The sequence below is a fragment of the Rattus norvegicus genome, chromosome 7 (assembly GCF_021556685.1).
Source record: "Rattus norvegicus strain SHRSP/BbbUtx chromosome 7, alternate assembly SHRSP_T2T, whole genome shotgun sequence".
NCBI lineage: Eukaryota > Metazoa > Chordata > Mammalia > Rodentia > Muridae > Rattus > Rattus norvegicus.
Genome location: NC_141540.1, coordinates 109,605,383 through 109,627,869, shown reverse-complemented (window position 1 = coordinate 109,627,869; position 22,487 = coordinate 109,605,383). Strand labels below are relative to the sequence as shown.

Sequence of the window (22,487 nt, the reverse complement as noted above, 5' to 3'; positions counted from 1 at the left end):
CAGACGCAGGTCATTTCTGTTCTGCTTCTTTTAAAATTATTTTTGTCTTGTTTCTGTACGTGTGGAGTTTTTTTTTTCCCCCAATGGCTGATTTAAAAATCGATCTAAAAGATAGCCTTACCGGTACAAGTACGATTGTTATTATATACATATTTATTTGCCAACTCAAAACTCATTTCCAGTTTCGAATGTTCGAATGCTAAAGAGCTGACCAAAACAGGCAGGAATAATCGACTTCGACGTCGGTAGAAATATATTCTACTAAAGTTACGTGGGACAGGCACTTTCTACAGCGTGCGGAGAGGGCTCTAAGCTCCTAACATAAAAAATGGAAAGGTGGTTACTGAGCTTCCAAGAAATGATGTGTGAGGCACTCTCACCTCCAACCCGGCTCTTCCCATAGGCAGGGAGAGGAGCTGCGAACTCACGTGAGACTGCGCACCCGGCTTACCTGTGCCAACTACACCTAGGCACCCCGATGTGCAACCCTGGAAAGAAACAACCCTGGAAAAGCTAGTGTGAAAAACGGTGCACTATCCTGCCCGCTTGCAGCTGTACCCCTACGTTGGAGGATCCAGGATAGTCCGGATCCTGACACGGACGTCCCAGGATCACAACGTCCTGACCCAGGAGTGGCTCAAAACAGCGCGGAGAACGCCGGGACGACAGGCCAGCACCCCTGACAGCCCCGAGCATGCGCACTGTGCCTTGCGTGCCGAGGGCGGTTCCCCACGGCGGACGTCGCTACGTAGGCGTAGGATCCCCGTGGGGAGGAGGGCGAAGACTCCATCCGCCATGTTGGATGCCGCAGATTCGCCATAACCTCTCCGGCTCTTTCCCTAAAAAAATAAAAATAAAGAGCGAAGTTTCCTCAGGGTGTCCGACCTTCTCGCTCGGCACGGGAGGGAGCCAGGAAGAGCCCGAGGCTTTTTTTTCCTCCGTCGTGGGGGCGTTGCCATGGAGACGCGGGCGGCAGGTGAGCCGGAATGGGGGTTGGGGTGCGACAGGGTGGGGGTGGGGCGCGGCGCCGCGCGGGAAACCGCTCGTGGTGTGCTGTGGGGAGGCCGCGCGCAGGCTCGGGGTGGCGGAGGGATCCGCGGACGGGCGGAGCGCCGACGTCGCAGCGTTCTGCGGACCACGTTCAGTAGCTGGCTTTATCCTGCCGCAGGAAAGAAAAAGAGGGAACCAGTGGAGAGCAAGCTTGGGGAGTACCCTGCGCGCCTTGCAAGCTATTTCCAGGGCTGTGGGCGGTGCCAGGGCGCCCGCCAGCGGCAAGCCGCGTACTTCTGGTTGGATAGGTGTTCGAGTCCCGTTGCCTGCTGCTGTTTGTGTGAGCTTTGTCTGAATTAGCTTTTTGCTTAGTCACAGTTCCCCCTCTGTAAAGTAGATGACATCTCCATTCCAGTTATCAGCCACGTGTTCATGGCCAGGGCGTGTTTAAAGTCCAGCCTTCTCGGGTGACTCTGCCCCATGCACGTATAATTTACTTCTGTCTTTGGCCCAGTTCTGTAGAGCATTGTCCTCATGGGCTTGAGTGAAATGGCTCTGGGGCCACTTCTTCCAGGCAGCCCTTAGACTCTCTAGCCAGAAGCAGTTTTAGTTGGACTCATTGGAGGGGTGGACTTCCTATTTAACCCCTGGTTTCACTTAACCTTAAGCTTGTCACCCCTGGCCTGCGATCGATACCAATTTAGACTCTTGGACTTTGACTTCCAAGGGTCGCAGGCTGCTAATGTCTTCTGGTTGCTCTTAATTGTTCATTTACGGAGGAACCGAAAAGTTGAGAGGCAAGATTCCTAACAGAGGAGCCTTAAAGAAATCAGACTTCTTTCAGCTTGGAAAACAGTGTGAACTGCATGTTTGCTTGGCCATTGCTGCTGTCCGCTGGAATTTAGACAGGCTGTTAGTAGGGGCAACCTATATATTGAATGACAGAGTGGAGGAGCTGCTGATCATTCGTACAGGTCGATGTGGTTTCCTGCTGGAGCCTGTGTCCACAGGGAACAGAAAAACCGTGTTCCTGGGGCTTACCCTCCGCTATTGCCCCTCTCCAGCTTGGGCTTCAGAACCTATCACTTTATCTGTGAAAACCTCTGGAATTAATGTTGGTGATACAGAGCGGGTATAGGTCAAGGGGACACAAAACAAGCCCGGAACATACGCTATTTTTCTGACAAGTGTCAGAAGGCTCATAGTTTGAACAAAGTGTACTTCTGTCAACTCATGGGCAGCTCATTTCTGGGAAATTTCTGGTTTTGGTGTTGGTTAACTTAGGAGAGGTAGAACAGTAGATAAAGAGATGGGAGGGCAGTAAACAAGCTGGGTGGTCATTGCCCCAGTTCTTGCTCTGTTCTGTGTTGGTCTCTCTTTCCTGGTATCTCTTGTTCGGGTGCAAAGGTTTCTGCTTCTTTCTCCTCATACCTTGGAGTGTACACAACAGCCTTTCAACTATGGCTGTTTTGAAGGAGAATTTAGTACTTCTCAGAGCAGGCCTGGTCAGAATTGGGTGTGTTACACTGTTTCTCCTACTTGCTTTTCCTTTAATAGACATCTCATGCATGCCGCTCTGAAAACCTCTCTATCAAGATGGGCCAGTTTAATTGAGGGGGATTTAGCCTAACGTTTGCCCCTTGTCACCTGTTGGTGCTGCTAGGCTTTCAGTGTGTGAAACTTTTCAAGGGCAAGTATTCCCTTCAGAGGCAGTCACTCACTGTACAGCTTTGCTGGAGAGAGCGGCTCCTGAGATGTGAGGCCAGGGGCCCTGACCCTTGTGCTTGAGGCTCAGGTGTTGTGCCTCTACCTAGCTCCTGCTGGTGGCTCTCCAGAAGGTTTTCATAACAACATACTGTCACCATCCATTTGCTTTGGGAAGTGCTTGTGGATGGAAAGGTGGGGTGAAGTTTTTTTTGGTTTTGTTTTTTGTTTTTTGTTTGTTTTGTTTTGTTTTGTTTTGTTTTTGAGACAGGGTTTCCCAAGAAGCACGTGGCATCTCACGCAGCATGATTATGATTTCTTTTGTTTTGAAGATGGAAAAAAGTAATTTTGGAGTGAAGAAAAGTGAACATTTTAAACATGTAGACTCAAAGTTCGCTTAGAAAGAACATAAAATATAAGGACAAATGAATTTGCTTATGAAAAGATAATCATGCTTGGCATATTAATGTAAATTAGGGCCTTCAAGTTGAGTAGCAGAATTTTCTTTGTTCCTTTTAAAGTTTTAAAAATCGTAAGTTGATAGTTATAGCCGCGCATACTTGTGCTACTCACAGCCCTGAGATTGATGAGCACGATGTGGAATAATTAGGTTAGTCTAGGCTGGCACCTTTGCTTGTCATCATTTCTTAAGGTGAGAACATTTGAAATGTATTCTTTTATTGATTTTTGAAGTAAAAAATACATTATTTATTCTATTCACTATGGTATGCAGCATATCACACAGAAAGTGAAAACACAGTCCTGCTAATATAATAGAGTTTTGGCTCACGCCTCACCTCCCATTTTCTCCAACCCCATTCTGTTTTCTATGTTTGTGAGGTCTGTTGCTTCAGCTCCACCTGCCTATTTAAAAAGGCAGAGTCATACTCCATTGTATGTGCTCACGTTGCACAGTTCCTTCCTTCGTCTGCTTATGGACACTTAGGGAGATTCATCGCCTGGGTCTTAATAGTTCTTTAATGAACCAGAAGCTCAGAGATGCTTCTCTGTCAACTGATTTAGAATATTCTCATTCCTTTAACTCCCGGACAAGTGGCATTGCAAAATGCTGACCTCTGGAATCTGGTGCCTTTATGTTCCAGGACAGCAACTGGATGGGTAGGTGGGGACCTTGCTTCAGAGGATAGTGTACAGAGCTGCAGGCCCTCTGGATAGGAAGATGACATTGTCTCACAATGAGGAAAGGAAGCTGGAGCCAAAGAGCATAGGGAGCTTGTGGTATCTGCCACCATGATGAGGTGAGGGACCTGGGGCCAGGGAGCATAGAGAGCTTATGGTATCTGACAGCACTCAGTCACCAGTCTCTTGAGGTCCCAGCTAGCCTTGGAGTCCATATTGCTCCATTGTTGCCAATGGGCCTTCATGAGCTGCCATTTCTCATGCCTCGGTCTGTTCTTATTCTTTAGCTGCAGGGTCCCTATCTTTTAGACGTTTGTCAAACTGTCCCTTTCTTCTTGAGGGACCTCGGAGAGAAAAAACAGTTTCTGTAGGTAAAGGTATCAGGAGCCCTGGTGTGATCTCTGAATATTGCAGATGTCAGTAGGGCTCCAGGTAGGAATTCTGGGAAAGCATGAGGTACCGGAGTTGGATCTTGCAGAGTGAGTAGATACCCACCAAAAATGGCTGCCAAGACATGCGTGACACAAAACCACAAAGCTCCCATCTTTAAGGGAATAAGGGATTGTTGATTCTGGATTCGCTTTTCGTAGCCCTGGCCCCGAAGCAGAGATTCAGGTCACTCTGAATTCCATGTTCTACTGTGAAAGCAGTTTCACAAAGTTTTTATAGTTTTACCGAATCGAGAAAGGCAAGGTGAAAGTACACTGGTGGGTACATCAGAGAGGGAGGTATATCAAGATGGGGGAAGCTTCCTGTAGGCTCAAATTCTATCCAATTACATGCTGAGCTTTGGATTGGTCAAAGCTACTTGCCTGCTAAATAGATAGATTCTAAAAGGTTTTTATCTGTTGCCACAAGGTGTTCCGACACAGGTAGGTGTGGTGTGTGTGTGTGTGTGTGTGTGTGTGTGTGTGTGTGTGTGTGTCTGTCTGTCTGTCTGTCTGTCTGTCTGTAACCCAGCAATGACTGTTCTGGAGGGGAGGGCCAGAGCTTATCCCATGATAAGGTAATTAGTTCTGGACCTTCAGCATTCCAGTCCCTCCCCAGCGCTGAAATTCTAATCGACTGATCAGTCATAGCCACCTGCGGCTTCTTTTTCAGGAGTTTTTGTTCACGAGTTCCTGCAGACGTGTTGTGAGCATTGAGACTGGGGCAGGGACTGGGGCCTGTGACACTGAGACTGATGGGTGGGAAGCTGTTGGGAATTTGGCTTGAAAACCTTGAGAGCCAGGAGAACAATGCCTGCGGACTTGCTCTCTGGTGCCTGCCAGGAGGCATTTTGTAGTTGTGATTTAATACACAGAAGCACAGGGATCTTTTGTATAGACAGTACTCAGTTAAGCCACAACCTAATGATATATAGGCTTTTTTTATTTCTCATCACAGAAAATTCTCTCTTGCCCCTCCATACCCAGTCTTTCTCCTTCAGGCCAAACAATCTCCGGTCTTGCTGACCTCATAATTTATGTTTGCCTTTTGAGGACATCACATAATTACTTTGTGTCAAGCTTTTTTTTTTTTTTTCTCAGCATGAAGTTTCAGAAATCTACTTTAAAAAAAAAAATTGCTCAATGGTGTTCTAGTGCCTGGAGCCCACCACAGTTTGTTTGCTTGTTTCTTTCTTAGTAAACACCTGGGTTGTCATCATGTTTCCAGTTTTGGGTTCTTCTGTTTGCTTGTTTTTGTTTTTAAACTTTTAACTGATTCCTTGTGAGTTTCACATCATGTATCCCAGTCCCTTCATCTCCCTGTCTCCTTGTGTCGCTCTCTGCTCCTGCAGCCTCCCCCCAGAATAAAGAAAACAAACAAAACAAAATGAAGCATAGACTACATCTTATAGTGTGTCACAGTGTCTCCCACAATCTCTGTTCACACATCTGCCCTTGTGAGTGTTCATTACAGTAGATCATGGTCTGGTTTGAGGTCTCTGGCTTCCGTCACCCTCATCAATATTGGCTCCTCGACAGTACTTCTACTGACAAACTGTTGGTGCACTGTGTCATGGGGATCCTGCAGTTTTGGATCAGCAGGACCGTCCTTCCCTTTCATATGTCCCAACAGTTCGTAGATGATGTAGATTTTGGGGTGGGCCAATTCAAAGCCGTGCATCTGTGCCTGGGGGTGGGAGGTACACCTTTTGTTCTTCCTCATCCTTGTCCTCACCATCAGGGCGAGCTCTCTAGCACTGCTCTGGCTAGGCAACCCAAGGCCACCGTGGGCAGGAGCAGGGCGAGCCCTCCTGCTCTCATGCCCCCAGGGCAGGCTTGCCTGCTCCAGTGCCTCCAGAACCAGCTCCACCCTGCTGCCCAGTCAAGGCCTGGAGGCCTACTCTCCCAAGAGCTGCTTCTTGTCAGGCCATCTTTACTGTGTTTCTCAAGAGACATGCAGGGCCTACTCAACTGCCAGCGGGGGACAGGGTGGCCACCGCAGGTGGCTAGGGGTGAGGTGGGGAGGGCTTCACCCACCCCCAAGCCCACTCTATTACTGGACAGAGGAGGGGTCGGGCTAGCTCTCCTGCACCTCCTCTACTTGAGCTAGCTCTATTGTGCTGCCGAGTCGAGATGCAGGGCCCACTCTCCCATGTGCTGCAGCTGCTGAGGGGCAGGGCCATCTCTCTCTGTCCAGAGATGTCCGCATCGTCTCTAGAGGTAAGATAAGCAATGGACCCTTGCCTTTGCATAGCCATGACACAGACATCCATCACACATTTTTGGTTCCTGCTGCAGTGACCTCTTCGGTTCATGCTACAGTGTGTGGTGGCAAGCAGGCTTCTAGGTATCTACAGCCAGTCCGTGTGGCATGGAGGTGGGGGCGGGGGTGGAGGTCTATGGACATTTTCCCTGTCCAGCACCATGTGGCGTGGCAGCAGGAGGTGCTCTGAATGTTTATGACCTGCCCATGCTGTGCAGTGGAGGGCGTGTCTGCAGGTGTCTTTCCTATCCCATGGTGGTCAGCAGGTCTTTCGTTTTAAACTCCACTGCTATCTCCACAGCCCTTGCTGCTGCTGCTGCTGCTTCCTCTTCTTCTTCTTCCTCTCCTTCCTCTCCTTCCTCTTCTTCCTCCTCTTCCTCCTCCTCCTCTTCCTCCTCTTCCTCCTCCTCCTCCTCTTCCTCCTCCTCTTCTTCCTCCTCTTCCTCCTCTTCCTCCTCCTCCTCTCCTTCCTCTTCTTCCTCCTCTTCCTCCTCTTCCTCCTCCTCCTCTTCTTCCTCTTCCTCCTCCTCTTCTTCCTCTTCCGCCTCCTCTTCTTCTTCCTCTTCCACCTCCTCTTCCTCCACCTCTTCTTCTTCTTCTTCTTCCTCCTCCTCTTCCTCCTCCTCCTCTCCTTCCTCCTCCTCTTCCTCCTCTTTTTTTTTTCCTTTTTCTTTTTCTTTTTTTTTTTTTTAAGAAGGGTCTCATAATGTAGGACTGGATGGCCTGAAACTTGCTATGTAGAGCAGGCTAGCCTTAAACTCATAGGCATCCCTGCCTCTGCCCTCTGAGTGCTGGGATTAAAGCATATAGCCTAGTGCTTGTTTGCAGTTTGTTTGTTTGTTTGTTTGTTTTAATTACTGTGAACAAAGCTGTACTGAGTATTCTTATAAGCCTTTATGGGTATGTATTTCCGTTTCTCCTGGGTAAATAATTGCCTGGTGGTAACTGAGTTGCTAGTTTGTTGGCTACAGGCATGTTTAACTTTTATAGACACTTCCAGTTTTCCTGTCAGTGGTCCTGCCAGTTATATTACCACATTGAGGGAGTGGCTCTGGCTGCTGGGGGAGCCTGAGGTAGCCAGTCACACTGTTCACATGATCAGGATGCAAACACTTTCTCCAGTGAAACCCCAACCCATGGGAAGGGGCCACCAAACTTAGGGCAGGCCTTCCACCTCAACTCAATTTAGAAACTTTCTTGAAGTCTTGCAAAGAAGTTTGTCTCCTAGATCCTGTTGAGGTGCCAATATTAGCTATTCATAACCCAATGATGGAAAACAGGCTCTTCAAGTCATTAAGACAAGCAAAAGACTGGAGAGACTTCTGTCTTGAGATAGTACATAGAGGCATGTGTTTAGCATTGCTGGAGATGAGTGAGGTTCAGGTTAGACGGGGCAGCACTGCAGATGCTCTTGGTTTAAGATGACAATTAGAAGCCTTTGGGAACGTGGAGTGAGTAAGACTCTTAGACCAGAACCTGTGCTCAGGTTTGATTATTGTGAATAAAACTGCATCGAGTATTCTTATACTCTGGGCCAGAATGTCATGTTCAGTAATTGGGCCTGTGGCTCCTTGCTTAAGAGCATGTACGGTGCTCTGGGACTCAGTCCTGAGCTGGAGTGAGCCTTGTGAGCCAGGCTCAGGTAATGCAGTGAGCAAGGGAAAAGCCAGGGGAGAGGAGATGGTGGTGTGCGTATGGGAATTCTTGCTAAACTCTGGGACTGTGGCAGTCTCTGGACCATCACCACCATGTTTTAGTGACTTTGTTATTGGTTGCTGTGACTGAGTGACAAGAACAACTCGGGGAAGGATTTATTTTAGTTCTTAGTTTCTGGCACAGAGGCCTGGCTGCTGGTGCTCTGTCCATGGTTACAAGAACTTTCAGTGTTACCTGTTACATCGCAGTAGATCAGGAAGCAGACACACCTTGCCTAACCTGGGGGCCTCCACTATAAATCATAAGCCCCAGCCTTGAGGCCTTATAACTGTCAGCTGGTCTTCTCTGAACAGTGCCACCAGCTGGGAACCAACTGTTCAAACACATGAGCCTATGGGACATTTCATATTAAAGCCATGTTATAGTCTTAAGTGAAAAAGGTTTCCGCAAAGCACTGGGCTATGTGGCATAAAGTCTCCCTGGGAAACAATCAGACACTCAGTTTGGTCCTTAGTCCACTTTCTTCTATGCTATGATCTGTCTTTCACTTCCCCTCCTCGTCTCTCCCCATCTTGTGGATTTCAATAGTATCTTTGGAAATCTGATGCATAATAAAAGTGATTTGAAATTAGAAATCACAGTGCATGTTCAGTGGCCTGGCCCCTTATTAAATCATGCAGTTGTAACAAATAAAATGGGACCCAGTAATACCCACTGTTCTGTAGACCTGCTCAGCTGGGTGGTTCACAGCTTCTCACAAAAGCTCTGCACAGTGGCTTCACTGTCTGCTCTGCACTTGAGCAGAAGCTGGGACTGGAGTCGCTAGCCTGGCTCCAGGGAGGGTTTCCAAACAGGGTGCTGAGCAGGTGGGATTCATGTCAAGTCCCTGACTCCCTTAAGAGGCTCAACCTGGATTTTCTCCTGAAATTTTGGTAAGTTCCAAGATCTGGGCCTGGGCCGCTGTGGACCAGGCTTGGCTTTAGTTCTTATGACCTGGAGAGACCTGAGCAGAGAGGGATGGGAGAGTCCTTTCTTGAAAGCTGCCCAGTTTATTAAAGGCTATCAATGGCGCCTTCCAAATTGTCCAGGGCCCACTATAAGTGGATCAAGGGCTGAGCTTCTGATAAACTATAGCTTTATCTCTGTAGTACTCTTTGGGGTTGATTCTTCCTGGAGTTGTGTGTGTGTGTGTGTGTGTGTGTGTGTGTGTGTGTGTGTGTGTGTGTGTTGCCAAGGGCCTGTGTTCAAGGAGTTTATAACATAGACAACAGAGAAAAACATTTTCTAAATTGGCAGAAGGTTTTGAAGACAAAGTTATCTTTTGGTATCCATGGACAAGATTGGTTCCCAGACCCCCAGTGATTGAATGCTCAAATCCCGGATATAAAATGGTGTAGTATTTGCATGTGTTGTGCAAACATTCTTTTGTAAGCTTTATATCATGTATAGATTACTTATAATACTTAATTTAATACACAGTTAATGCTATTAAGTAGTGTACTGGTTTGTTTTTGTCCACTCAAACTAGATTCACTTAGAAGGAGGGAACCTTAACTGAGGAATTGCCTCTGGGAATTACCTGGATTGGCTTCTGGGCATGTCTATGGGACGTTTTCTTGGTTAATGAATGATGTAAGAGAACCCAGCCCACTGTGGGTAGTTCAACCCTGGGATATCCTGGGTTGTATAACAACAACAGATGAGTAAGTCATGGAGAAAGCCAGTAAGCAGCATTCTTCCATGATCTTTGCTTTACAGGTTCCAGGTTCCAGGTTCCAGGTTCCTGCCTCGACTTTCCCTGATGATGGGTAGATTGTAACCTTAGGCCAAATAAACTCTTTCTTATCTCCAAGTTGCTTTGGTCAGTGCTTTATTACAGCAAAACTGAAGCAGACTGGATCAACTATTTGATGTTTCTTTAGGGACTAATAGCAAGAAAAAGTTTCATGCATGTTTAGTACAGATACGTTTTCCCTCAAAGACTTCTCCTTAGTGGATGGCTAGCCGTAGTTGTTAGGATGGGAGGAAGGAGCATAAGGAATTGATGGAAACAGAGATTCTGTGTAGGAAGATGAAACGTTTCTGGATTTGTCTGGAGGTGATGGCTCTACACCAGGGTGAGTGTATACAGTGTCCTGAGCTGGACAATGAAAAGCATTTGGGATATTCTGTCTATTTTACCATGGCTTCTTCTGCTAAGATTTACTTGCTGAAGATGTTAGAACTGGAGAGGTGGGCCTGCCCAAGCCCTTGGGTCCTTGAAGATCATGAATGAGTTCAAGATGTCAGACTGGTAGGAGCTGGCAGGGAGAGGGGACTGGGTAGGGTGATGGAAGTGTTCAGTGTCTTGACTTGTCCACGGGTGATGGTAGGGTGCATAGGATAGGATGGGGGACGCAGAAGGCAGTCACTGCCTACTGGGTTAGAGAAGGGGGCTGGAAAGGCTCAGGGCAGTGGTTCTCAACCTTCCAAATGCTGTGACTTATTAATACAGTTCCTCAGGCTATAGCGACCCCCAAATCATAACATTTTCATTGCTACTTCTTAACTGTAATTTTGCTTCTGTTATAAATTGTAATGTGAATATGCATTTTCTGGTGGTCTTGGGTGACACCTGTGAAAGGGTCATTTGACTCCCAAAGAGGGCACAACAAACAGGTTGAGAACAGCTACTCTAGAATGATGTTTGAGCTGAGAAGCCATTCCAGAGGGATCTAGCAGGGGAAGGGCATGTGGTGGCTTCTGCAAATCCAACTGCTTGGCCAGTACTTCTCTGGGGTGAAACAGTGGCAGCTAAGAGTTGCAGACTTAGTTTCCATGTGTCGTCTTTGTACTCTGAGTCCGGGTGGGGAAGTGTGCTCTGCCTCTGTTCTCTGAGGAAGGCAATCAGGTGAAGTGCCCACTGGTACCTAGTGGCCAATGCTCTTGGAAGGATTTTGCAGTGGCCTTGAAAGTTCTTGTGCTTGGCACTTCAGAGAGCCTTGTAGTGCTTCATCTGTCATAGAACGCCACTCCCTGAGCATGTATCTGTCCTGGGATGTCACTCCCAGGATCCACTGCTATGTTTGCTTTATTGCATTGAGCCATGAGAGTCCAGCACAGCCCATAGGCTGTTCAGCTCTCACAGATGGGCTCAGCTTTCCCTAGTGTTGCTCCTGCTGGTCTCTACAACCTATCCAGCACGAACCTTCCAGCATGCATGTCCTTCAACAACAAGGAGGTTGTTATTATTATTACTATTATTTTACATTTTAAAATTCAGTTTGTGTGCGTGTGCGTGCGTGCGTGCGTGCGTGCGTGTGTGTGTGTGTGTGTGTGTGTGTGTGTGAAACCCCTGTGTGTGTGTGTGTGTGTGTGTGTGTGTGTGTGTGTGAAACCCCTGCAGCAGTTGCTTTCCCCACACAATTTCAATAATAGGATTTAGTCTTTGATTTACAGCCCGGAGGGCAGAGTCCTTGGGTCACACTCTGGTACCAGTACCAGTGAATAAAGCAGGAGTTGCATCTTATTTGTCTGACGCCAAACCACATCTTTTGATATATTTAGATTACAGAGTGAAGTTTCTCTGTTTTAGGAGCACCACCAGGGAAATAAAAATGGAAGGGCAGTGTGCATGGTGGGAAGGGTGGCATCCGCTACCTTTCTGGTCTGTTCTCCATAGAAGAACTTGGCATATGGGCTCAGGTCTTTCCAACCCCCACCTCCTTACAAGTGCATTTTAGGAAATGGTTTCCCTGCACATCTGTTGGTTTCCACTTGGTTTCTCTGGGGCTTGCTGGTTTCTTGGATGCTGCTAGGGTATCTGCATTAACCTTTTTCCTACTGCAAGAGGGCTTTCTTGCCAACCCTAGGGACTACTCTGCCACTTGTCACCCCTAGTCTGCCAGAGCAGGGACTGCTGGAGGAGTCTTAGCAACCACTTAGACAAACCAGTTGAGAGCTTTCTTGGGTATCAGAGACTGTGCCAGTTAGGACTGGCTTCAGTAAGAACCAGTTGTCCTCGGTGGCCAACATGTCAGTGGGAGGCCTCCCGTAGACATGCTGGGAGCAGACATATAGCCCCTCATCCTGTTGTGACCCACCTTAGGGACTGCCAGCCATGAAAATGTCTCCTTTACCTGCTAGTCTTATCTTCTAGAAGGATGCCTTGGGCTATGTTAAATCCAGTCTCCCTGGGCTTCCCACCCAGTTTCCTCTCCTGATACTAGAGGGTTTAGTTAGTAACCTCTCTGCCTATGGTGTTTCCAGGAAACAGCTATTGGTGGCACAATCTTCCTTTTTGCAGGCGACCTTTTTCTTATATGTTTTTAACAGTAAAGAGAGTTTCCTGGGAATGAATTTTCAAACTATTTGAAACCTGAGTTATATAATGTAGAAACATTTATACAAATTTCAGGACAAGAATAATTACAGTAATAGACATTTTCTTTATCTTGTTTGATGCCATCTGATGCTTTTGTTCTTTGCCAACTTGATGTGAGAACCCAAGTGCTTGAGGATTGCCTAGCTGTGAGAGCTTGTGAAAGACAATCCGATGGCCTGAGTGAGGCTGGAAAGGACAGTGGAAAGAGGAGAGGGAAAGAGTCTGAGAGAGGCCAGGGGGACTGTTCTGCGCTGACCTCTTGAGATGCTCAGAGGGAAACATTGGGCCTGCCCAATACATTTCCATCTCTGCCTTTTACTTTTGCATAAATGCTCTCTCGAAAAGAAATTGAGAGCATCGCAACCTTCCGTACCCTCTACTCTAAGCCTGGTTAGTGTTAGCATTTTAGTGTTGCTTTGCCTTTCCCACTTACCTGTCTGTCTGCATCATTTGAGATAAAGCGAGTGAATCAGTGCCCGTTTACCACCTTCTGACTCTTGTCAGTGTTTACTTTCCTGTAAACAGGAGTACCCTCTTGTATCAAGGGAACATCACTGTAGTCCTAATGTGAGAGTCACATCAATGCAGCTATTCACATTCCACCAACCGTCCTTTATAACAAAGGGAAATCCCGTGAATGTTCAGCGTTCCAGCATCGTGTTTCTGTGATCTCTGGGCTGGAGCACTAACTCTGTCATTGTTTATAGCATTGGCCCTGGAGGTGTGTAGCTGTTTGTTTTGCAGGTTACCCTTCTCTTACTAAGCACAATGCTTCCTTTTGACTAGGTCCTGGTCTGTGCACTTTTCAGAATTACCGCAGGGATGATACAGAGTCTCAGCACTGCTCACAGTGGGCTCATGATGGCCAGCATCTCCTTGCTACCAAGACCACATGTCAGGTTCATTGTCGTGAGGCTGCAGACTTTGCCTTTGTCATTAAATGCCCAATGGCAAATAAGTAGAGATGTTGTTTGTCAGGCTACACCTTAGTCCTCACGCCTTCTTTCCCTGCCCTCGCTTCTGTTAATGTTTGCTACCAAACTGTCATATGATGCTTGCTCAATGGTTTCTCCTGCTCTTACAGAGTGTCTCCCCTCATTGTAGTATGAACTGCACCACAGTATAAATGCTGGGTGAAGTTAAGGTTAACACATAGGTATATGCTTTCAAGGGATCACCAAGTTGAGGGAGTTCATTCTCTATGGACAAGAAAGTCTTTTTTGTTGATCCGTTTATGCTACATGGACTCTTATTTTCGTTAGTGGTTTTAACCCTTACTCATTATTTATTCTGATGACCACATTGCCTGTTTGGTGTGTTTGAAGCTCCTAAAGCCCCATGTCTGATGTGCTGACTCTTTCTTAAGCACCGCATTGCTTTCTGGGCCAACATGTTCTGCATTTATTCAGTCTCTTCCTTCTTCCAGGTCTGGCACCTGATGCTTCTTCCAAGAGCCTTGGGTTCTTGTAGGGAAGAGTAGCATTGGACACTGAAGACTGGGCATGTCACTGGTGGGCCTTTGTGTCTCAGTGCTCTTTGTAAACAACTAAGAAATAGGTGTCTCTTTATAGGTATGGTATATAATGTATTTATGCTTATCTATACTATCATCTTTATTTTTATTTTCAAGGCCATTGATTTTGTACAGAACTTTCCATTTCTAACTTAATATCACAGATTTAAAAAAAATTTATTAAAATTATTTATTTATTCCCTCCACTGGGAGTCCTGCTTGGCTTCAGGAAGTAGCCACTTCAAGATCCATATCCCTCTCTGCTCAGCTAGAGTTGCCCCTTGGACCCTCCTTGTTATTTGGCTTCTTGTTATTGGGCTAATATGGAAGTTATATAAAGAACTCAAGAAGTTAGACAAACCAAATAAGCCAGTTAAACAGTGGGGTACAGAGCTAAGCACAGGGGTTGTTTTTCCTCCCCATTCTGCACATTTGTCCCTTTCCTGGTAGCAAGGAAGCCTCTCTATACCCACAGCTTGCCTGACTGCTTGCTCTGTCCTAAAATATGCTAGGAAGTTTCTGATGTGTGCTCACCAGCCCTCCTGACTTAATCCGAGGCTGTTCCTCTCTAGCTTAAAGAGTGGTGCAGATTCTGCTCGGCAGAGTCTCTTGGGCTCATCTTGCCTGTCCTCCTGTTCAATGTAGTCACACATATTTCTTTAAAATGAGAACAGTTCACTTGTGTCATCTCCATTTCACTTTAGGGTCCCTGTACTTATTTTTTTTATTTATTTGTGTTGAATATATTGATTTGGGAGCAGTATATTTTTTTTTTTTTTGTATCTCAGTGAGAGGGCAGAATTTCTTTTTCTTATTTTCTCTCCTATTTTCAAGTTTTCAGTATGGAGACCTGCATGCAGAGAGTGGGGGACAGGGGCGGTACGTCTGTAGAAGAGAAGTAGAAGCCCTGAAAGGCATTGGAATTGAGCTAGGGCTCTGCCGTTGAGGTCAAGCTGAGCTGCCTAGGCTCTGCTCCCCTTCAGAGAGCATCACCTTTCCAGACACTTGGCCTCCGATAGGGCACCTCTGATAGGATTCTTTTAATCCATCACTTAGACACGGTGCGTATTCCTATTTTAGATAAGTTGTTGAGTGGGAGTCAGTGCTTTCTTCACTGATGGGACTCCTGAGCCTCAACTTCTTACCTACCTCAGGGTCTTACCTGTTTTGTTAGGAAGTGAGAGTTAGGAGAGCCTTGTTCCATGTTCTCAGAGGCCCTCAATGAAAGCTGGAAGTGTTTGTTCTGCCCTCACCACAGAGAAAGTGTGCTGTTGCTTGAAAAGAAGCAACTTCTTTGGTAATACTTACTGATGTTCTTAGTGCTTATACTGTGTTAGGGAGAACAGAAGCCAGAAAAATAAGCACACCATTAGACCCGCTGTTGGAAGTTGTGTTCATATTACCAAGCACGTATGTGGGAGGGAGACAGGAAATTCTGGAAATATTGAAAGTGGTTACTAAACCTCTCTGTGAGAAAAAGGCTGGCTCTAAGACTTCAAGAATGGGTCCTGAATCCATGAACAAGTTTGATAGACAGAGAGCAGGTGCTGCCCTCTCTCCCTCTCTGTGGAACACAAATTTGAGCTGGAGTTAGCTGCCCCTGGCAGAATTCCCATCTGCCCACTGTGTTCTCACAACCCTGAGCTATGAGAGGGCTGGGCTGCCAGAGTCCTCTGTCCTGAGGTAGCACTTCCAGGAACTCTTTGGGTGAGGGCAGCTGCCCTGCAGAGTGAGGTGTGTGGGCCAGGCAGGACCGTCTGACCCTGCAAGACTGTACCCTGTATCTGAGGTGGGCACTTCCCTGTGCTTCCCCCTCCCCCCTCCAGTGGCACGAGTCCTCAAAGTCAGGCCCCAGACAACAACACAGGCATGACAAAGGGAGTGGCTCATTTGTGTTCCTGGAGGGAGGCCCGGATGGATTATTCTCATTTCTAATTGTGACACGTATTGGGCAGTGATTAACTACTGGAGTATGAGCCACTGCATATACACTAAGCACGGAGCCTTGTTATTCAGAGAATAGATCTAAGACTTACTGTATATTTTGTCTTCAGGAAAAGAAGCTGGGGCATTTTGGTGAGCTGAGGGTAGGTGGGTGATCTGGAAACTTCTTTCCATACCTGCTGTTTTCTCCTAAATTTAAAGTTCTCTAAAGTTGCAAAAGACCTTAGCCGTGTCTGAATATTACAGGGCAGTTCTTACTCCTGGAATTAATTTTGAAACCCTGGACACTTAATAAGTAAGACCAATCTCAGGCTTTGATAATAAATAAAGCAGACATTTAGAATTTGAATTAGAATTAGCATGTTTCCCATATCCACCTTTAGCTTCTGTCTAGGCTGTTAGCTCTTTTGACTATGACCCTTGGAGCCCCAAGCACACAGCTGGCATTTAAACTGGCAGCAGTAATAAATGAACATGTCCCTCTGTCACCTGCCTTTCCCTGCAGAGTGTGACCAGCACTATGGAAATTTCATAGCCTGTATTTCCACCCACTCTTTGTCTGCACTTTCTAGACTGAGTTCCGAAGGTTTTGGGGTGGTAGAAGCTGTCCTAGCTTCCTGGTGGTTAGGGAGGTGTGCAATGGCAGACATTCCTGGTGTCTGGAAACAGAGCTAGTGGGTACTAGGTTTGTATCTAGCCCAAACTGGGATGTGATGTAAGTGGAAAGACTTTCGAGTTTGAAGATTTGGTACAAAGAGGATAGAGTTTCTCATAGAGCTTTCGGAAATGAGAAGTGGGTTACAGGGTGGATGCTGTTGTAGTATACTCAGTTAAATAAAGTGTGCTGCTAAACGCCATCTTATGTGCTTTGTTTTACTTTAATATGGGTTCTAGACAACTGAATCCCATTTATGGCTACCTCACATTTCACTTGGCATTGGTTGTGTCTGGGCTGGAGTGGGTGTAGTTCCTCACACATCTGTGGCATCTGCCTTCACCCTTGCTAGTGTTCTCTAGACAGGGCCATCTTCAGGGACAATGCACAGTACACTAGAGGAAGGAAGGATCTGTGGAGTCCACCCTGCCTGGCCGGTGGGACTTACAGGTCGGCGTTGACTCAGTGGATCGTCTAACTTGGAAGCTGCTCACCAAGTCCTACCCAGCTTACCCACAATGCATGCTGCGCCCAGGCTTGTTGATGGTAAATGTTGACTATGTACAAGTGGATTGAGCCAGGACAGAATTTCCCAGAGCTTGGTCTTCCTTGCTTGGACCGCTCTCCCAAGAAGCACCCTGTCCACAGATGGCACACATGGGGAGGGCACAAGGACACCATTGTGTGGCAGCCACAGAACCTGTGCCCAGGGACATAAACTCTTCCCATCTTAACATTAAGGCAAATGAGGAACAACAGCTAACAGGACAGGAGTGGCCTGGCCTTCCTGCATGCTTTGTTATCTTTGAGGACACCTTGTCCTTGTCTGCTGGGCTGAGGGTGCAGAGGCTAGATTATGTGAACAGAACTCGGGCCCTTGTGGAGAGGCTGGGATTGCCTTCTAGAGCTCGATCCAAGTTTCTTCCTGGTTCCCGATAAACCACTCTAGTACCTGGCATCTCTTCTTGCTTCCGTTCATCTCCTGTCTTCTTTTCTCTCTTCTTTCTGCTGCTTCTCAGCTCCTTAAGAGTCATAGCCTCCATTTCTACTTGGTATCACCGGATGCTATTTTGTTCTAGTAGTTTCTGAATTGCCTATGCCCTTTGATTCCCTAAAGTGTGTGCTTGTACTTGCATGTATGCATATGCATGTCATTTGTCCATACATCTAGGCATGCATTTTTGCTTGTATGTATGAGTACATGGATATTTATGTGCACAAGCATTTATGCTTTATGTGTGTCTCAGAGGACTGAGGAAGCAGGCAGTAGTGTTTAGCCAGCTAGGGTCTATACTGCTGCCTGTTCTCTTCAGCATCAGGACTTTGCTAACTTGCACTGCCCCATCCCCCACATGACAGCTCTCCCAGTAACCTCCCTGCCGTCCTTGCAGGTCAGTGGGGGCAGTTACAGTTATTATTACGTCCAGGGTGACTCTCTGTACATTCAGAGAGGGAAAGGTGGCTCCAGACTTGTTACTGGCTGTGGTGTCTGATGGGACACTTGTCAGTGACTTGAAAACAGCCTGTTACTTCAGAGGGAAGATGAGCAAAGCCAGAAAGCCAGATGTCCGTGGGTATTACTCTTTCTCTCTCAGAAACAGACAACATGGAGGTTTTGCTGCTTTTACTTTCAGCATGGGAATCATGGCAGAGGCTTGGCTGCTTCAGAGGCATCAGGTGAGTTATGGGTGGAGGCCTCAACCGTTTCCTGATGGATTGTGCTGTTGATTTGTGCGTTGAGGCCTCATGGTCCCATGCTCCCACAGGTCTGCTGGGTTCAGGGGCTATCCCTGTCTCGGTTAGTGTTTGTGGTGGTTTCCCATGGATAGGGCCACATTGTTTTTCAATGCTTGCCCTGGTTCAGTGTGAATTTATTTCATTGCACAGGGCTCTCACTTTGAGAGTGCTTAAAAATAACTTTAAAATTTTCATGTCAAGTTTTACCACGGAAGAAATGTGTATGCATAAAATTATAATGCCACTGTTGGCCCAGCCATAATTATAGCTGATATTGTACATTCCTCATTTTATTTTGTTAATTCAAATTCAGCAGAGAAACGCCTCTGGGATTTCTCCCTGGCATTTAATAAAGCCGTTAACTTTGTAAGCTGGAGAGGTTGGTGTGTGCATCAGCGTTTTCTGAGATGCTGGTAATCCCACACTTTTAAAGGTATGCATTTGTTGAAGCATCAACAGGGACTGAGCTGGCAAGGTACCTTGGGGGTTATCTGTGGGTAGGGGAGGCTGGCGTCTTGCCTGTCCAAGCTCCCCTTGCATTGGCATGGTTTTCAAGTCTTTGGAGATGGCTAACCTAAGACCAGCTTCCACTTCTAAACATGTCCAACCAACAGCTTGAGCTATTCATCCTTCAGATGAGAAATTGGACCGGAAGGGATTCAGAGACTTACATTTTATCTGCTGTTGGAGAGATGATGAGAGTCTTTCAATCCTGTCTAAGTGATGTCTGTTCTGCTTTTAGGTTAGTGTTGTCTCTGGGCTACAGGCACTGAGCCACATTCCCCTCTCTGAATTTGTGATAATAGCTACAACTGCCCCCACTGACCTGCAAGGACAGCAGGGAGGTTACTGGGGAAGCCGTCATGTGAGGGATGGGACAGTGCAGGTTAATAAAATCCTGATGCTGAAGAGAACGGACAGCAGTTTAGACCCTAACATCTAGCTGGCTAGCTAACATGACTGTCTGCTTCCTCTCTTGCGTCCTCAGACCTCTAAGACACACACATAAAGCTTAAGTGAATGTTCACATACCTATGCACCGTGTTCTTAACTTCCTCCTGCTCTCGATAGCTCTGCACAGAGGAAGAAACAAGTTCATAGAGGCCAGATCTGCTGCTCTGGGTCATTAGCTATTTGGGTCAAAGCCAGGGACTGAGCTATGCTGTTTTGAATCAGAATATGCACTTATCCCTCTATCTGTTCCTTTAATGTTAACTGTGTGAATTTCCATAGATAAAGAATAACATGTTGGTGATGTGTATATCACATACGTGAGTAGCTGAATGGATGTCACTGGCATTCACATGACCAGCAGACAGACCTGTAACAGATTATTATTGCCCCCACCCTCCCCAGGAGGCTCCAGCCCCAGCCACATTGGAGAAGCTGGCTCTGTTTCACACAGCATGCCTCAGTCACTGTCTGTTTTAGTCGCTGTTCTATTGCTCTGAAGAGATACCATGACCAAGGCAACTCTTATGAAAAGAAAGCATTTAGATGGGTCTTGCTCAAAACTTTGTTACAATGGGTTTAGTCTATTATCTGGAGCAGTAGCTGAGTGCTACATCCAGAAGGGAAAGAGAGAACTTGGCTTGGCATGTTCTTTTGACACTTCAAAGCCCAGCCCAAGTGACACACTTCCTCCAAAAAGGTCACATCTCTTAATCCTTCTCAGCCTTTCAAACAGTGCCATCCTGCTGGCTAAGCACTTAAATATATGAGCCTATGGGCGCCATTCTTATTCAAACCCCCACACCATCCCTCACATCAGTGCACATCTGTACCAATGCTCAACCTCCGGCTTAGCACCTTTGCTGCTCTGCAGACTTGTGCTCTGTAGCTTCCAGGCCGATTAAGACTAGGCCAGGCACTGACTGGTTATGAGGACAGTCTGTTAAGAGTTGACTCTCGCCTGATTAACCTGCCAGGGTTGACCAGGTAGGTGCACCTGGGCTGCCAGGACAAGTCCATTCTTGTGGACTTGACTGGATTTGATTGTGACTTTGGATTGAGTCCCTACTGCGTGCCCACCTGTTATGTGACCCAGTAATGCCTCACATGACCTAGCCTTCTCATTGTCAGGTGGACACGAAAGCCTCTCCTTGGTGAGGTAAATGTAAAGGCTAATTAAGTAGGTTAATAGGCAGAAAAATGTCTAGCAAAGTCAGTGTTGTAGCTGTTTTAAATTTTGTTGTATTGCCACAGATGACCACCAGAGGGTGATGTTAGCACATATATTTGTGTAAAGTTATCTACCTGGAATGGTGGTTCACTGTTTCCTGGTTTTGAGCCTGTCCCTAAACTGTGTGGTGGGCGAGATTAGTAAATATATATGGTCAGGGTGAATTTGCATCAAATTATTTCCCATTATCAAGTAATAACACACAAGGAACACAGTTCCTAACCTACTGTCTCTTCTAAGTTCTAATTATTCCTTTGATTATGATGCTGGTTGGGTTAGAGGACAGCAGGATTTAGATGCCTCTCGGCAATCACCAAACAACACACTGACACCACAGGTCGGCTGCTGTGCAGTCAACGTGGAAGGTTGTTGAAGCTTTGGTGTTGTTATTATTTATTCGGATGGGAGATCTTGGCGCTGGTTAGCCTCTGTCAGCCTCAGGCTTCTCTTCTGTAAGTGGGGATGGTGGTGATGATTATGGTGATAGCGGTGATGATGGTGATGTTGCTGCTGCTGCAGTGTATGGTCATAAGGGTGATAGTGATGATGATGGTGATGATGATGTGGTGGTGCTGGTGGTGGTGACAACGCCACCAATTTGGCTACTTCCTAGGACAGCAGTGATGCTGAAGTTAATCACAGATATGGAGAAATATGTGGATATTTTTCACTGCTGGGGGTAGCATAGATCTTATTCTGCAGTCAGGCTGACAGGGAAGGTTGGGCTGGTACCCAGGCTGTGGAATCTTGATGCATTTTTCTTGTGGAAAGTATGTGGACACTTGTAAAACTCTGAACTCTGGATAGGTCTTCTACCTACCCAAGTCCTCTACTTCCCCAAGCCTCTACTCACCTGGCCATCTATTTACCTAGGTCCTGTGCTCACTTAACTCTCCACTTACCTGGTCTCTCTCCTCAGCTGGACTCTCTCCCCAGCTGATCCTCCACTTACCTGGACTCTCTCCTCAGCTGGACTCTCTCCCCAGCTGGTCCTCCACTTACCTGGACTCTCTCCTCAGCTGGACTCTCTCCCCAGCTGGTCCTCCACTTACCTGGACTCTCTCCTCAGCTGGACTCTCTCCCCAGCTGGTCCTCCACTTACCTGGACTCTCTCCTCAGCTGGACTCTCTCCCCAGCTGGTCCTCCACTTACCTGGACTCTCTCCTCAGCTGGACTCTCTCCCCAGCTGGTCCTCCACTTACCTGGACTCTCTCCTCAGCTGGTCCTCCACTTACCTGACCTACACACTGCAGCCCTGCAATCTGCCACTCTGAGGCTGGGCAGTCTACACCTACCACGCCCGCTTTGAGGTTAGGCAGTCTACACTTACCACACCCACAGAGTGCCTAGGTAATGCACATACTTTGTGTATAAAAATATACTTTCTCATTTAAGCCACATGTGAATTGACTTTGCAACTTTTAAACCAGTTTCTTGCTTTTTTCTTTTGGGTCCTCTAATCAGTCTAGCCTGTCCTGTGAGAGAAAGACAGGGACAGACCCTGAGAGAGTTCCACCTGGCTCACGTCCATCAGGGAAATGTTTACATTCCCTTAGTTTGTCACTGTGTTCAGAGCTGGCCTTGGTCTCGTCTTGCTCAGTCTGGTGACCTGCACTAGGTGGCTTATATGAATGCAGAGCTGTTGGGGACTGCTGACTTCTGTCCCCAAGAAGCACACCCTATTGTTTTGTTTCAGTGTCTGTTTCCTCTGACACCAACTCAAGTGCTGTACATATGTGTGTGTATGCATGCATTCCTGTATGTGTGCATGTGTATATATCTGTGTGTTTGTGTGTATACGTGCATGTGTATTTCTTTGTGTGTATGTATATTTCTGTATGTGTACATGCATGTATATGTATTTGTGGGTATGTATGTGTATGTGCACAGGGCTGTCTCTATGTGCCTGTAT

At 46.8% G+C, this 22,487-nt stretch overlaps 1 protein-coding gene across 8 annotated transcripts in view; it reads left to right on the top strand.

Annotated features, from left to right (window-relative positions):
- Positions 1–779: 779 nt before the first annotated feature.
- Positions 780–22,487, top strand: part of Zfat (zinc finger and AT hook domain containing) — a 174,861-nt gene continuing 153,153 nt past the window's right edge. For 5 of the 8 annotated variants that reach the window (XR_015624236.1, NM_001134957.2, XM_087558062.1 and 2 more), the window contains 1 exon segment: positions 780–976. Coding sequence is in view for 3 of the 8 variants with exons in the window: in NM_001134957.2 (NP_001128429.1) it covers positions 958–976 (19 nt within the window). In the remaining 5 variants the exon portion in view is untranslated. 8 annotated transcript variants of the gene reach the window in all.